The sequence below is a fragment of the Mercurialis annua genome, linkage group LG1-X, assembly GCF_937616625.2.
Source record: "Mercurialis annua linkage group LG1-X, ddMerAnnu1.2, whole genome shotgun sequence".
NCBI classification, from domain to species: Eukaryota; Viridiplantae; Streptophyta; class Magnoliopsida; order Malpighiales; family Euphorbiaceae; genus Mercurialis; species Mercurialis annua.
Window position 1 is genome coordinate 62,322,597 of NC_065570.1, and position 15,501 is coordinate 62,338,097.

The 15,501-nt window shown below is 33.3% G+C and overlaps 3 protein-coding genes and 1 long non-coding RNA gene across 5 annotated transcripts; 1 reads left to right on the forward strand and 3 right to left on the reverse strand.

The window, feature by feature from the left end:
- Positions 1-703: 703 nt before the first annotated feature.
- On the reverse strand, positions 704-3,160 carry LOC126656876 (uncharacterized). Its single transcript, XM_050351501.2, has 5 exons — positions 2,835-3,160; positions 2,477-2,685; positions 1,640-1,851; positions 1,302-1,563; positions 704-1,194 (listed from the first exon to the last, which is right to left on the reverse strand). The coding sequence occupies exons 1-5, from the start codon at positions 3,058-3,060 to the stop codon at positions 871-873; spliced, it is 1,233 nt and encodes a 410-aa protein (XP_050207458.1). The 5' UTR covers positions 3,061-3,160; the 3' UTR covers positions 704-870.
- On the forward strand, positions 2,902-9,745 carry LOC126656904 (uncharacterized). The gene is made up of 4 exons (XR_007633287.2): positions 2,902-2,993; positions 3,111-3,182; positions 5,762-5,902; positions 9,651-9,745. It is a non-coding gene; the product is annotated as an uncharacterized LOC126656904 (long non-coding RNA).
- LOC126656883 (uncharacterized) lies at positions 5,042-7,756 on the reverse strand. Of its 2 annotated transcripts, XM_050351516.2 has the most exons (5): positions 7,422-7,756; positions 6,700-6,911; positions 6,126-6,393; positions 5,631-5,672; positions 5,460-5,549 (listed from the first exon to the last, which is right to left on the reverse strand). In XM_050351516.2, exons 1-4 carry the CDS (start codon positions 7,662-7,664, stop codon positions 5,631-5,633), a joined length of 765 nt encoding a protein of 254 aa, XP_050207473.1. In that variant the 5' UTR covers positions 7,665-7,756; the 3' UTR covers positions 5,460-5,549. The 2 variants fall into 2 exon arrangements, with proteins under 2 accessions (XP_050207467.1, XP_050207473.1); XM_050351510.2 differs by lacking the exon at positions 5,631-5,672 and having other exon boundaries at positions 5,042-5,549; positions 7,422-7,745.
- Positions 8,460-11,498, reverse strand: LOC126656896 (uncharacterized). The gene is made up of 5 exons (XM_050351522.2): positions 11,256-11,498; positions 10,827-11,080; positions 10,234-10,445; positions 9,628-9,895; positions 8,460-8,914 (listed from the first exon to the last, which is right to left on the reverse strand). Exons 2-5 carry the CDS (start codon positions 11,076-11,078, stop codon positions 8,621-8,623), a joined length of 1,026 nt encoding a protein of 341 aa, XP_050207479.1. The 5' UTR covers positions 11,079-11,080; positions 11,256-11,498; the 3' UTR covers positions 8,460-8,620.
- Positions 11,499-15,501: the final 4,003 nt, after the last annotated feature.

A 15,501-nucleotide genomic window follows, 5' to 3' on the forward strand; every position in this document is an offset into this window, starting at 1 on the left:
AAGTGGCTTATATAACTATTACCCCCCTTAATTTGAACTTATTGATCAATTAATAGAAAAGTAACCTTTATCATCAAATTTAATCAAAAATATATCTCATTGGTCACGATATATCCTTGATCTTTGCACGTGCATTAGATATTTTTGATCAAATTAATAAATTCTTATTGATCATCATATGCAAATTTAACACTTAAATTGATATTTAAGTTTTATTTTTAAACAAAATTTAAATATTTAAGGAAAAGTTTCCTTCCGAAACTGCTAATGAGAGGGACTCTTTTCTCCTCTAGCTCGAGGTTAGCAGACTTAGTTTTACATTTTTAGAAATTATGCTGGATTTGGTGTTTCAATGTGTAAAACCAATTTGACATGGTTATTTACAAATCTGTGTTTTTGTCTGCAAGGTAGTTGATAAAATGCCTGAATGAAGTTTGTGAATTTCTAAAACATTGCTTTAAATTTGCATTTGACTCAGCTTCAGTATGTTTAATATATGCATTGTGCAGAGACAAATGAATTGCTAAAACATTCTTTAAATTTGCATTTGACTCGGCTGGCTCTTACTTGAATATGGTATTTAGTTGCAGAATGCAGCCAAGGAAATGCGGAGACTTTGGTTTATGAACATTTGTTATTTTAGCCTGCATCATACTTACAAGTTACAAGATGTAGTTTCACCGAGTTTTGCAAGACTCGCACATTTGTACACACAGAAGAAAGAATCATATTCACTCCAATCTTTCAGATGACAAATGGAATTCGACACATGTTTACATTTTCTAAATTTAATCTACTTAAAGAGATGAAGAGAAAAAATAATGCACATTTTGAATCAAGAAATGATTATGTGACAAATTAAGGAGCAATTTAAGGATGCACTTGTTCTAGTTTTTGAGGTTCTTCTCCAAGTAAAAGTGACCTCAAAACAGCCTCACATAAACCCTTGTAATGTACTATTAGATGTCCACCGTGAGGTACTTCATGATACCGAATCCAGGGTAGTTTTCCTGATATAAATCTTTGAAGTTGATATGGCACAACCTTATCTTCATAACCTTGCCAGATGTGAACAGAGCTTTCATTTTGAGGGAATGGATTTTTTAGCTGAATAGGATCAAACTCCCAATCTCCAAAACCTGCCATGAAGTCACCGCGTAAGGTATCAAAAACTCCTTGTTCTCTTAACTTATCCTGTAGATGGAAACACAAACCATCAATACTTGTTATATGCTCATTTGCTGCTCTTTTTTTTTTAAGTACAACTTGGTGTAAATTGTGCATAAAGAGCATATGGTTACCTTGGTTAACATTGGGAATCCTGGTATCCTCTTTAAGATTTCTAAATCTTGAGCACTAAAGAAAAATGGGTTCTTTTCCAGGACAGAATTTGTGGGAATCCAATCTTGAGTAACCCACCAATGTAAAAGTCCAGGTGCATGCCTTGAGAACCAGAGTGCCCATTGGATGAGATTCTTCCTGTAATCATCTTTGATCAAATTTTTCGGAAGAGAAGGCCATTTATAATTGATAACTGGGACAATTAGTCCTGCACCAGCTAGCCTGCACACACGGTTCTGAGGTTAGTATCACACAAATCTTAAATGAAATTCATCTAGAAAAGCTCTAGGATGTTTGCCTGTGTGGTATATATTTGAGACAACTCCAGATAGGGTATGATCCCATTGAAACTCCTATCACATAAAATTTGGATCCTATCTGCAACTGATCAGCAAGTTCTTCAATGTCAAGTGCTTCACTCTTTACAGTTCGTTTTGGGTTTGGAGAACTTTCTCCATAGCCAGCTCGATCGAACAGCAGAAAGTATATTCCCAACTCCTCTATTAGATCCTGAAAACTAAATGAATGTGAAACTCATTTTATTTGCACATTTACATTTTTCAAACAAGCAGTCATATCTTTGTTGATTACTCCTTTAAATGAACACTAGACAAGAACAAGATCTTTAGAAGTAGGATTGATGAAAGTTCTATACATGTGTGTTTAATCACAATCCCTTCCCTAGTGTTTCTAGCATTCAACGTCCCCATATTGAATAGCACGGAAACTTCAACCAATCAACATTTTCCCGTTCCGGGAACGTGTTGGAAATTTGGCGTTTCGGACACAATACTTCATTTTTAACATAGGAAACTTTAAAATAACACTGTTTTGTCGTGTCCGTTTCCGTGGTCCGTTTCTCCTCGTGTCTTTGCTACATATATGTTCAAGTGTGTGTCTGCTATTGAGTAGACAGTTCAGCGAGTATAGGATGATCAATGTCGCCTTTGAGCCATTTCTATGCATTAAAAAAGTTTATTCTTAAAATCTTTGATTCATTTCTAGCTAGTTACCAAGTCAATGACACTCTTGGGTCTTAAAATCTAGTAGATGTAACCCCAAGTAGTGAAAATGAAATTTAAAATAAACAATTAGATCATTATAATGATGGAGAAGAGAGTTGAATGATTGTTACTTGAGGTGCCAAAAAGTTCATTTCTTTTGAGCTTCCAAAGCCATGGACAAGAATAATCTTGTAATTGGCTTTGTTCTTGGGGACTCCTTGCTCCCTGTAAGCCAGATATCTTCCATCACTGAGCTTAACTTTTGATGAATTAGCAGGAGTATCATCTACTGATTCTTCCTTCTGAGCTAGAAGAAGCTCTGTAGTCTGATAAACCATGCCTAGAAAACCAATCAACCATCAACACAAATACTCTTTTGAGACCATCCCTTAATATAAATAACAAAAATACAGATCTAGCAAACTTATATAGTTCAAGATGACTGCATATGCCCAGAAAGAAGGAAAAAATGAGAAAAGAATAAATCACCTGACTGTATTTTTGATAAGTTATGCTGTATTTCAGGAATCCAAAGATGGAGATGATGTATGATTTGCTTTTCTGATGTGTGTTGACCCTTGGAGACAACTTGACTGTCTGAGGTAGTATCAGCAGAGAGGCAACAGCAGCAGCTATTTTGACCTCTTGGTACAGTACTAAGCCTATGCGGTTGTTTTTTGTTGTTTAACAATTTTAACCTGCTAAAAAGTCCCATGTTCCAACTGCTGATAGATTTCTATACTTTTTTCTTTTTTCTTTTTTAAGTGTTGCAGCTCTACCTCTGGGTTGTTGAATCTTATTACAACTGTAACATGTTGTCTCCATCTTGATTCAGAGGTATGTCTCATTATTCCTTATTCCATATTTGGATATTCCTTTATTTGTACAAGCATTTGGATATTCTTTCACTGCCAACTTTTTTAGAGCTAAATTATGCGAATTAAAGTATCAATCTTTTTCCTTTATGATCTGAATTAGACTATCAATCTTGGTATATCTTTTAAGTGCAAAATTCAATTGTTTATAGCTATTTTGGGGACAGATATACATTTATTTGACTAATAATGGAACATTCCCTTAACTTTATATTTGTTGGGTTTGTTAGGTAAAAACAAAATAGTAGTATCATATATACCTGTCATGTATAATTACAACCTATCACTTTGCTGGAAATTTCTTAGCAGTTGTCTTTCAGTAGAAATGCATATTCATTTTCACATATTTTTTGACTCAATGCATAAAATGTAAGATTTTGGTAGCTTTATTTTGGAGAGGTCTATAATTAGGTGAATAGTGAGTTTTGCCGACAGATACTGTTTCTAACCAATGAGAGTACCGGCATGCTTTGCTGGCTAGCCAGTTTAGAAATATGTATTCTTTCTGACACTAAATAATTTTTCTTTTAACATGACATTAAATCACACTACACCCTCTAATTTATAAATGAATTTATTGGTGCACATGACCTCTTCTTAAACTGTGAGAATATGTCTGGTAAGTTAGTGTATAATGTGAGGTGTGGTGTGTAGTGCCATGTACAATTCAATATTGTTATTAAGTTGCTAAAGTATATGTAGGGTAGATAGATGAACTAGGGGCTTGCGAAAATCAATCCAACTCAAATAATCGAATCGAACCGGAAAATTCAGTTTAGGTTGATATTGTTAAAGAATTTCAAAAAAAAAATTGGTTTGGTTTTGGAACAAACGGAAAAGCAAAAATATAACTGAACTAATTAGTTTGATTCGGTTTGAAAATATAATTCCTGTGAGATCGGTTTGATTTTGTAAAATAAAAAAAGAAAATCTAGATTCGATTCGGTCTAAACCAAATATATAGCCCTAAATGAACCTCACAATTTAATATGGTAGTATAAGATAGAGTATATGTAGGGTAGGGTGGATGAACAGTTAAAAAATGAGACCCTAAAACTTGGGTCACTATGTCCTTTGGGACCAAAAAAAATGGCCATAGTCCAAAAGGGCATAGCAATTGGCCAACAACAATGACATGCTACACATGGCTCATCCCATGAATTCCATTATTTGCAATTGCAACTACAATTTTCAAGTTGGAAACCTACTTTATTCAGTAATTAAACTTACTTTTCTCAACCCATAAAAAAAATAAAAAAATTGTGAGTCGTGATGTTTATGTTTGATATGGATTGGAACTAATTCAATTTGTAATTAATTTTATTATATATGATTTAATTTTAAATACTGTGCTACTAGGCAAAATAAAGAATGTCAACATGCAATTTGTTAAATATACTTTAACTGCTAAAATAGGCAAAAATTGAATTTACAACTTCTTTGGGGTGAGTGATAATTCAGTACAGCAAGTTACCACTTACCAGTGTATATGATTATATATTTGCTCTTCTTTTTAGTGCAATTATTCGATACAGTTTTAATAATATGATCCATGCCATGATTATCAATGGGTTCACATATTGATATCATGTCTGAAGTGAACTTCAAAAAACTCCTTTAACTCTTGGATTTTTATATAGTTAGCCCCCCTTCTCAAAACTATTTTTTAAAAGACTCCTTCAAGTTGGATTTTTGTATAATTACCCACTTTTTCCTCCCCGAAATTCTAATCTTAATTCCGTCCCTATTGTTCGGTTTAAATAGAATGCACATCCTTACTTATTGTCAACAAGAAAAGTTGCGAAATTGCAGTCGGTAAAGTTGGTGAATAGTGAGTGAATGAATATCAAAAGGATGGTTCTTCTCCAAGCAACAGTTCCCTGAATAAAGTTTCACATAGCTTATTTTAATGAATCATCAAATGATCACCATCACCTACTTCATTATTTTTATAAAATACCGTTTGTCGTGTCCGAACCAGTTCTCGTTCCCATACCCGTACATGTGCTTCTTAGAATGAATATCAAAAAGATGGTTCTTCTCCAAGCAATAGTTCCCTGAATATAGCTTCACAAAGCTTCTTTTCATGAATCATCAAATGACCACCATCACCTACTTCATTATATTTAATCCATGGCAACTTTTTGGCAACATATCTCTGCAATTCGAATGGCACAAGCTTGTCCTCATGACCTTGCCATAAGTAGACAGAAGCCTCATTGTTAGGAAATGGATTTTTGAGCTCCATTGGATCAAATTCCCATTTCCCAAAATGCACTATCATGTCTCTATGTAGCGATTCATATTCACCTTGCTGCCTTATCTTGTGCTGTCATCACAAATATAAAATCCTTTGTCACAAATATAATATACTTTGTCACAAATATAATGGTGAATTCAAGTGTTCTACCTATATTCGAGGCCGATCTATGGTAGTTTTGTCCAATCGGACCTGTTTACAAGCAAATCCAAACTCGACTTTATTCAGTTTGAATCTAATATTTATTATCCAAGTTTGACCCATGAATTATATTTATGCAGGTTCGAGATGAGGTTGTTTTCTGATATACCACAACTTCAACTAAATTAACAGGCCAATCCCACATGTAAAAGACATGCCTTAGAGTCAGGCTCAGGTCGTACTTGATGGAGAAATCAAGTGTCCGAATCCAGGCCAAGCAGGTCGGATTTCAACGTCTCATTTTTATTTTCATAAACACTTTTAAAATTCTAAATTTTATATTTGGAACATATTTCTATAAAAAGAAACAGTGTTTTGCATTTCACGGTAGAACTAATAGATTAGCCTCCAATGTTACCACTACTAGACGTTATCACTACATTATCACTACGTTATAAGATATATAAATATGAAGGGAGCTAAAGAGGAAAGAGAAGAAAGTACCTGATGAGGATTTGGTAGTTGGGAGAGTTGCTTTATAGTTTGAAAATCTCTTGGATTGAGTAGTATAGGGTGTGTTTGCATGATAGAGCAATTAGGAAACAATTTTTGAGTCATCCACCAGTATACTAGTGCAGGAACATGATGAGCAATGCTCAGTTTTATTTGATCTCTCTTCAGTTGCTTCCTAAAGACCTCATTTGCCAGTTTAGTAGGGAAAGATGGCCACCAGAAATTAATGACTGGAACCACCAGAGTCACCCCAGCAAGCCTGTAGCCAATCTCAATAGAGTTAATACAATTTTTTAGCATAATTAAACAAGATAACTTAGCTGGCTAATTGAAAAGCACATATGCAAAATTTTAAGTAAAAATGGACTTAAAAACTAATAAAGGACTATACTTTAACTAGTAAATAAAGGGCCTAATAATTTTGCAGTTTCAGTTTTAAAGAAGCATGCAACCGGATTAGCTTCCAATTTTTAGTTGAACCAGTTGGGTTTTAAAATATTATTATGAAGGATAATGAAAAGAAAAATAAGTGGAAGGATTAAAAGTAACAATAGAGAAGTAGTGCCTGTGTGGTAAATAGTTGAGGCAAGCCCAAATAGGATAAGTTCCAATAGAAACACCAATTACATGAAATTTGGGACCCAAATGCAATTGGTCAGCAAGTTGTTGAATATCAAATGCTTCACTCTTCACTGATCTTGTAGGGTTTGGATCACTTTCTCCATATCCTGCTCTGTCAAATGTCAGGATAAATACACCCAACTCTTCTATCATCTCCTACATTCCCAATCATTAACATTTCCTTTAAACCTCAACTCTAACATAGAAAAAAAGAAATTATAGTTTCAATTCTATACAACCATATTTATTTATTTGGGCGAGAGAGCCGCTAAATCTTATCATAGAGGCCAACGATAGATAATAATTTGCAATACAACTTCCATTATTATATTTTATAAAGAGTAACTCTTCTCAAACTTTTTAAGTAGGTTTGAGTTGAAATTTTCTTATGGTTCTAGATCATCCCCCTATTTAAAAAAAGGGGAACGGACAACCCCTTTTCTATTCATTTCTCTGTCTCAAAAATGTAGATTATAACCATTCTCCGACCGTTACAGCCCAATCTAAGAGCGGACAACTAATGTGCGTTCCGCTTATTTACTCATGAATTAGAAAACGAGCTACTCGCAGTGCATACATGTATTATTGGACTTCCGGTAAATACAAATATACAATAATAAGATAAACTATTTAGATATGCAAGAGAAATCTGGGAAGAAGTCATACTTGAGAGAGAGGCAAATATATGTCCTTGGAACTGTCAAAACCGTGAACAAGAATAACCTTAAACTTGGCAATTTCTTTAGGAACACCACACTCTTTATAAGACAAATGTCTTCCATCACTAAGCTTGATTCTTGGTGAAGTGACTGCAGCGCAAATCTTTGGAGGCGGAGGCTTTACCCTTTTGTGTCCTAATACTGCAACACTCACCACCAAAATTGCTGCTGCTGCAGCAGCTTCATACATTATTGGAGTTAGCAAAAAGAAAGATTATGTGAAAATTGAAGAAATTTTAGACTAGTTTTATTACTAGTTAAATGAGTTGGAGCTTTTATAGATATATGGCTATGAGCACTCCTATATTTGACTTTAGGTTGAGTCATAATTAAGTAGCTCATCTTTTTGTCCATTTCAACCGCTCCCTAAACTACTCTTTTTGTCCATTTCAACCGGTCTTTTCATCCCTAAACTTGTTCATATAGTACAGTTTTATCTTTAATTCATCCAACAATTAAAAATATTGTCCTTAATTAATCAAAATAACTGAAAGTGGATTATTTGATCCTGAGTTGCAAATTGAAGGACCGGGTTGACCGTTGCTCTTTACTAATTAGAGTGTGATCCAATTATTAAATTTTAGTTCATTTATTAGTTAAAATTTTATATATAAGTCAATTTTTTTAGAAATATAGATGCATTATATAGATATTTTTTTTTTGATAAATGCATTATATAAATATTTAATTTGGTTTAATTGATTAAACCGTAAACCCATGGTCAAATGTGTTCATCCACCGATTTAATTTTTTTTAACATGGTTCCCAACTGAATTACCAAAATTAGACTTATGCGTATGCAGATTAAATTACTTTCTAAACTCTCTTAGAATCAATAATACTATGGAGTAGGTAGAGTGTGAAGACATTACCTAACAGCAATAATTGTTGGTCAAGACAACAAAAAAAAAGTCGGAGAGATTTCAATAAATTATTTAGACAACAGATATAGCAACGGACACTTGTTTGAAAAGAGTACAGAATATGATCCACTAATTAGCACACCCACTTCATTTATTCAACATTTTACGTTTCGAACATGAAACTTTATTTTTGACATAAGCAACTTAAAAATAACACTATTTCACTGTATTTATCTCCAAATGTTCTATTTTTCTATATCCGTATCCGTGCTACATATGCAGTTCATCCGAGTAAAAGCGACTTAATAATATCTTCACATAAGTCATTCTTGTAGATCAACAAATGTCCAGCATCAGGAACTTCATGATAATGAATCCATGGAAGTTTGTCTGAGATGTATCGATTTATTTGATAAGGAATGATTCTGTCTTCATAACCTTGCCAAATATGTACTGACCCTTCGTTGTTAGGAAAAGGATTAGATATATCTAAGGGATCAAATTCCCATTTACTATAACCAGCTATAATGTCTCTATATAAACTTTCATGATCACCTTGTTGTCGAACCTTCGTTTCCTGTATTCAGAAATAGAAGCTGAGTAAAAACCGAACTAGGCTTCCGAATCAGACCAGACCAAAGTTCATTCAGATAAAAATTGTTTAACAATATTAGTTTGAATGTGAACGAGTAGAAAATTGATTTTCGGTTTTGGTTTGGTTTCTAACATTGCTTCACCAAATGGACCAAAAAACCGAACTTCAAGAATCAAAACAACATCGTTTTGATATATATTAAATCATATGTAAATTTTACTCAAATATGGACTAATCCGAAGAAAATTTATAAATTTTAATTAATTGAACTAATAGATTATGGAAATATTTGCTGGATACTAAAAAGAGGTTCATTTCACTTTGCTAATTTAGCATTAAAGATAAATAAAAAAGTTCAAATTGGTGGTTATGGACGATAAACCCACAATTTGGTGACACTCTAAATGTATGTTTGTTAGGTCATTTTTAAAATGTCTAGAGTAAGATGATTTAACTTTATCGAGTTGTGAGTTTATTTGTCCAAAGGCGTCAATTTCGACAATTTTGATCTTTTGTGCCAAATTGGAGTAGTAAAATGGACCTTTTCGTTGCTAATAGAATGGTTTCGTTTTAGAATTTATCAAATCAAACCAAACCGAACTGAACCGTAGACGCACCTAAACATAAGAATAGAACATTTCTAATCTAAGCATGAAAAAAATTATAAGCTAATGCTGCATCACATATATAACTACCTGACCAGTGCTTGGTGTTTCAGACCGCTTCTGAATAATCTCCATATCTTTTGGGCAAAAGACTGCTGCATTTCCTGCCATTATGCTCAATGAAGGAAACCATTTCTGGGTCATCCACCAGTAAAATAACCAAGGTGCATAGCGAGCAACCTGAAACGTCCAACGATCAGATTTTTGAAGCCTTTGTAACCCTTCTCTGGAGACATCGGCTGGGAGACGAGGCCACCAGTAGTGTACAAATGGAACTACGAGGGATACTCCGGCCAACCTGTAAATAACAAGATTCGGAACAATACTAACGAGCTTTGTAGCACGGAAATGGATAACGAAACTCAAATACTAAATTAAAAATGCGAAATACATGGACATTTCATTCGGTCAACATTTTCCGATTCCAAAATTTGGTGTTTCAAAATAATATTATTTCGCTGTGTTTGTGTCCCGTTTCTTGTATCCATGTCCGTAAATAGGTTATAAATATAAATTTGTAGAGTTCTATAAGCGTTTACAAAAATGAGGACTCGACAACTTTCCGTGCCACATAGCAAACGAGAAAACATGATTTTGATAAGAAAGTAAAATTAACGGTGGTTAAGTAAATCATGCCTGTGTGGTATATATTTTAGGCAACTATATATGGGATAGGCTCCCATTGAAACTCCAATTACATAAAATTTTGGACCAATCTGCAATTTGTCTGCAAGTTCTTGAATATCATAAGCTTCAGTTTTCACAGATCGTGATGGAAAAGGATCACTCTCTCCGTAACCTGCTCTATCGAATGAAAGGAAGTATATCCTTAACTCCTCTATAAGTTCCTGAAAATCAAACCACATTTCAACTTAATTATATGTATCATTATTGCTGCTAGTGATTAAGATGTTAGAACTCTTAATTAATTAAAAAGGCTCTATGTAGCATGGACACATATTTAGAAAACTAGACGCTTGGACACGCACACAATAAAACAATGTTATTTTAAAATTTAATGTTAAAAATGAAGTTTTGTAACAATCTCGTCGTAAATTTGTGACAAATTTTGTCTAACACAAAAATATATCACAATTTGCCTTTCTTTTTGTAGCGTTTAATAATAGAAACGAAACATACAAATGTAAAACTCGATAAATTTCCATGCAATATAGATACTTTCATAAGTAAAGAGATGCAGGGATTTAAGGAGTGAATGTGGAGTTCACCTTAGAGACAGGTAAATTGAGATCCTTTGAGCTGTTAAAGCCATGAACTAGAATGATCTTGTATTTAGCCTCTTCTTTAGGAACTCCCTTCTCCCTATAGGCCAAATGCCTCCCATCACTGAGCTTAACTCTCGGAGAAGTGACCGGCGGATCGCCCGGAGATCCACATATCTTTGGAGCCGGGGGTTTCAGCGACGGATAAACCCAACCCAGAACACAAACAGCTACAGCTACTGCTACTGGTCCAATCATTTCTGCCAGAAAACATGAACATAATACCAGAAACTCAAAATTCAGCGAATTATACTAAAAACTAAAATATAATGTAAATCTTTTTGCTTCATCAAATTCTACATTATCTAGTTTGCTGTCATCAAACTAACACAAACAGAAAGAAAAACCAGTGAACTGAAAGAAGAGTAGACTTACAGACAGGAAGTGATAAATTTGTTAGCTGGTCTAACTTCCATTTATACACTTGAAGAAACTGCTCTTCTTAACAAGTCTGATTCTTGATCGAACAAGACAAACGGTGACTCGTTGGAGAATGTGATCCATACGATGACGACAACTTCATTTAGTAGATGTTACTACAATAACTCAAAACGTGTACCATTTTAATATCTAATGTAGCTTTTCGACGATTTAAGGATGTTGCTTAAAGATTGGGTAACTATTAAAACTTTAGTAGAAAATAACTTTATTTGAAGATTTTTGTCATAATAGTGGCAGAACCTCAAATGGTATCCAATGTGACAGAATTACCATATAAGGTTTGGTTATTTTTTTAGGTTACATGATGTTATTTTTTCTACATTCTATTACAATTATTTTTAGAGCAAATTATTCCAAGGTCCCTCATTTTTATCATAATTAATAGTTTGTTATCCCTTGTTTAAAAATTAAACGATTTGATCTTTCAATTTTGATTGTGTAAACTATAAAACCCTTCTGTTAAATATAGATACTAAATCGTTAACGAAATGAAATGTGAGGTACCAAATCGTTTGAAAATGAGGTATCAAATCGTTTACATAATTAAAACCGAGGTACCAAATTGTTTATAAAATTGAAACTGAGGTATCAAATCGTTTGAAAGTAAATTGCAAATTATTAACGGAACTAACAGAAGGGCCTTATAGTTTACAAAATCAAAACAGAGGTAACAAATCGTTTGGTTTTCAAATAAAGAGTATCAAATTGTGAATTATGACAAACGTGAGGAGTTTTAGAGCAATTTGCGCTTTTTATTATAAAATGTATACAATTTTTAAAAAATAATGATATTTTTAAATAATTTGGTATATAATTCATTTTTCTCTACCTTAAAGGTTTTTAAAAAATTAACATTTACTTTTAAGAGTTTAGGTTTCATTTTATTATATAATTAAAGAATTGATTTGTACTTTCTAAATAAAGGAGAGAATTTTAAATATAAAAAATGTGATTTTCGATTTTAGTCCAATAGTTTCTATAATTTATAATTTTTGATTTTTTTTTGAAACTCAATTTTTGATTTTATTTAATTTTTATAAATATTAAACATATTTATCTAATAATTTTGTTATTATCAGTTTTTATTCTTTTATGTTGAAAAGAGGATGATATTTTTTTTTTGAAAAAGCAAATTACACTTTAATTAAACAATATTCAAAAGTACAAGTTCATTGGCTGGAAATAGAGGGTTTTTGACATTTTTGTGTCTCATAGACACAAAAATTCTATTTTTGTGCCTCCTACCCCCAGCCCGCTATCTGAGATAGCGGGCTGCTCTATTTTAGTACCAGCCCGCCATATGAGATGGCGGGCTGGTAGCTAATTACGGTGATTAACTTAATCACCGTAATTAGCACCAGCCCGCCATCTCATATGGCGGGCTGGTGACTCCCAATGATTGGGGAGAGAGTTAATTACTCTCTCCCCAATCATTTGAAGCTGATTGGGCAATAATTGCCCAATCAGTTTATTTTTTTAAAAAAAAAAATTTATTTAACCAATGAATTGTAAATTACGTTAACTATTTTCGGGTTATTTTCGGACACTTCTGAGCGTTATTTTATAAAACAAATTTAAAGAATATTGTAGTTGATCTTTCAAACTTTATAAATGTCATTTGTAATTATTGTTTGAACCAATCTAAATTTAAGAAGTTAAGTTTGACATTAATTTTGAAGATCTCACAAATGTCGAATAAAGTTCGAGTAAAAATGAAAGTGATTTTAATAGTGATTTTAATAGCAAAGTATGTGTACAACAATAACTTATAACAATAAGTTTGACATTAATTTTTGATTATTTGACTTATTTTAATTTCTTTGTATGGCTTTTTTATAATTATTTACAAAACAGTAAAAACACTTCATAACAATCAAAATCATAAACCCTAAATTTATTAATCTATTTTTAAAAAGTATAGCATAGCAATGTCGTGTTTTTTACTAAAAGCGTGAATTACTAAAATTTAACCTATAATCAATTAATCAAATACTACATTATTAGGCAAATTTAACTATTAAAATCACTTAATTAAAATAGATCTAACTCAAAATAAATTGGATATTAATATAGTCGAACTTTGCTATTAAAATCACTATTAAAATCACTTTCATTTTTACTCGAACTTTATTCGACATTTGTGAGATCTTCAAAATTAATGTCAAACTTAACTTCTTAAATTTAGATTGGTTCAAACAATAATTACAAATGACATTTATAAAGTTTGAAAGATCAACTACAATATTCTTTAAATTTGTTTTATAAAATAACGCTCGGAAGTGTCCGAAAATAACCCGAAAATAGTTAACGTAATTTACAATTCATTGGTTAAATAATTTTTTAAAAAAAAAAAAATAAACTGATTGGGCAATTATTGCCCAATCAGCTTCAAATGATTGGGGAGAGTAATTAACTCTCTCCCCAATCATTGGGAGTCACCAGCCCGCCATATGAGATGGCGGGCTGGTGCTAATTACGGTGATTAAGTTAATCACCGTAATTAGCTACCAGCCCGCCATCTCATATGGCAGGCTGGTACTAAAAAAACAGCAGCCCGCTATTTCAAATAGCGGGCTGGGGGTAGGAGGCACAAAAACAGAATTTTTGTGTCTATGAAACACAAAAATGTCAAAAACCCGGAAATAGAACACTTTCGTCAAACACACAATCCTTACTAGAAAAAGACACCCCATTAAACAAGAGCATGCATTACTTTGGTTACAAACTCGACTAACATGACGAAAGCAAACCGGGCGTGATCAATTGCAGTTACAAGATTAAGAAGCCTGCTAACAATTGTTGCCGCATCAGATTTAACTAAAACATCATCTCCGGTAACGGCAGAGGAGATCATTACCCCGTAAAGCATAAGCTTGAGCCTCAGCAACCTCAACATTAACAACGCCTTGGAGGATTCTAACACCAGAATTGTCACTGCAAAAAGCGCTCGCCACTAACATCTTCCTCTCTGCTGAAACAACAGCGTCAGTATTGACTTTTATAACACCAAAGGGGGGGGGGGGGTTGCCATGTATGCTTGGTACCAACATCACCTGAGCGCTTGAGTCCCTGATCTACGGGACTATGAAGCATATCAGAAATGCCATGGAAAAGGTAAGATGCATGTCTCCTTTTATTTCCATAGACAATGTTGTTTCTATCATTCCATAACAATCACAAACTCATGATGAAGAACTGTAAACTCTCAGATTTCAAAGACTCAAACATAATTTTCAGCCATTCATGTAATGATTCAACTTGCCAACGATCCACCCGCAAATAGAGCTGAGAAGAAAACCAAAGCCCTCGAACTTCCTCACAATCCTTCAAAGCATGGATATCAGATTCCTCTATCAAACTCACCACGAGATGGCTCAACTGGTCACAAGTGTGGATAGTAAGCATGAGAATTAAAGAACCTAGATCCAGTATCCCACAAAAAGGAACTTATTGGAAGCATTTGTGGATGAGTTGTTAAAAGACCCGTATTAAGTGGGAGATGCGAGCAGTGGGATGCCGAGGCTAGTCTAGCTGAGGGTTTCCCAGGTGATCGAGATCCATCGCAAAAAATGGTGGTTGGACTCCGCTAGGGGTTCCCTCATCACCAAAAAAAATCCTCTATCAAACCACATCTAGGACACAAATTTAAAATTGCGACCTCTTTTTTATCAGATTAGTGTTACAAGGCAATACATAAAGAGTTATTCGCCATAAAAAATGCTTCACCTTAGCGTTACAAGGCAGTAATCAAAAGTATTTTAAATCTTAAATTTAGATTATAAGATTTGATATAAAGAATGAATTTGGCTCTTTACATGTGTAGAGCTAAAGTCACTCTCTATTCTAAATTTAAATTATAAAGAGTTTATTGGACATTAAATTTTTCATCGAACTCTTTAAAATAAAAAAATTGGTATTTTTAAAGAATGCATTGAAGATATTCTTGTAATTAATCTTTGAAGCTTACGGTTACAATTTCAACACACAAGCTATCCATATAGATACTCTAGCCAGCGAAGGGGGCGTACCCTCACTACTAGTCCCGTCCCTAAAAAATCTAATATTAAAGAAATGAATCAAAATTAAAAAAAAATGAATTCATTAGAACTACTAAACTGTTTTTATTATTTTTTAAAATATATGAATGGGTATGATATATATGTTGAGAGAATTTTTTCTG

Bases quoted from the DNA above. Each gene is read 5' to 3' on its own strand.
- LOC126656896 (XM_050351522.2), bottom strand. From the start codon at position 11,078: ATGATTGGACCAGTAGCAGTAGCTGTAGCTGTTTGTGTTCTGGGTTGG. The intron at 10,446-10,826 runs GTGAACTCCACA...TTTGATTTTCAG, and splicing joins TCAATTTACCTGTCTCTAAG to GAACTTATAGAGGAGTTAAG. The intron at 8,915-9,627 runs GTAGTTATATAT...TTCTGAATACAG, and splicing joins AAACACCAAGCACTGGTCAG to GAAACGAAGGTTCGACAACA.
- LOC126656876 (XM_050351501.2), bottom strand. From the start codon at position 3,060: ATGGGACTTTTTAGCAGGTTAAAATTGTTAAACAACAAAAAACAACCG. The intron at 1,564-1,639 runs GCAAACATCCTA...CCGTGTGTGCAG, and splicing joins CTCAAATATATACCACACAG to GCTAGCTGGTGCAGGACTAA. The intron at 1,195-1,301 runs GTAACCATATGC...TTCCATCTACAG, and splicing joins GATTCCCAATGTTAACCAAG to GATAAGTTAAGAGAACAAGG.
- LOC126656883 (XM_050351510.2), bottom strand. From the start codon at position 7,664: ATGTATGAAGCTGCTGCAGCAGCAGCAATTTTGGTGGTGAGTGTTGCA. The intron at 6,912-7,421 runs GTATGACTTCTT...TTGGGAATGTAG, and splicing joins TATATTTGCCTCTCTCTCAA to GAGATGATAGAAGAGTTGGG. The intron at 5,550-6,125 runs GTACTTTCTTCT...TTGTGATGACAG, and splicing joins AACTACCAAATCCTCATCAG to CACAAGATAAGGCAGCAAGG.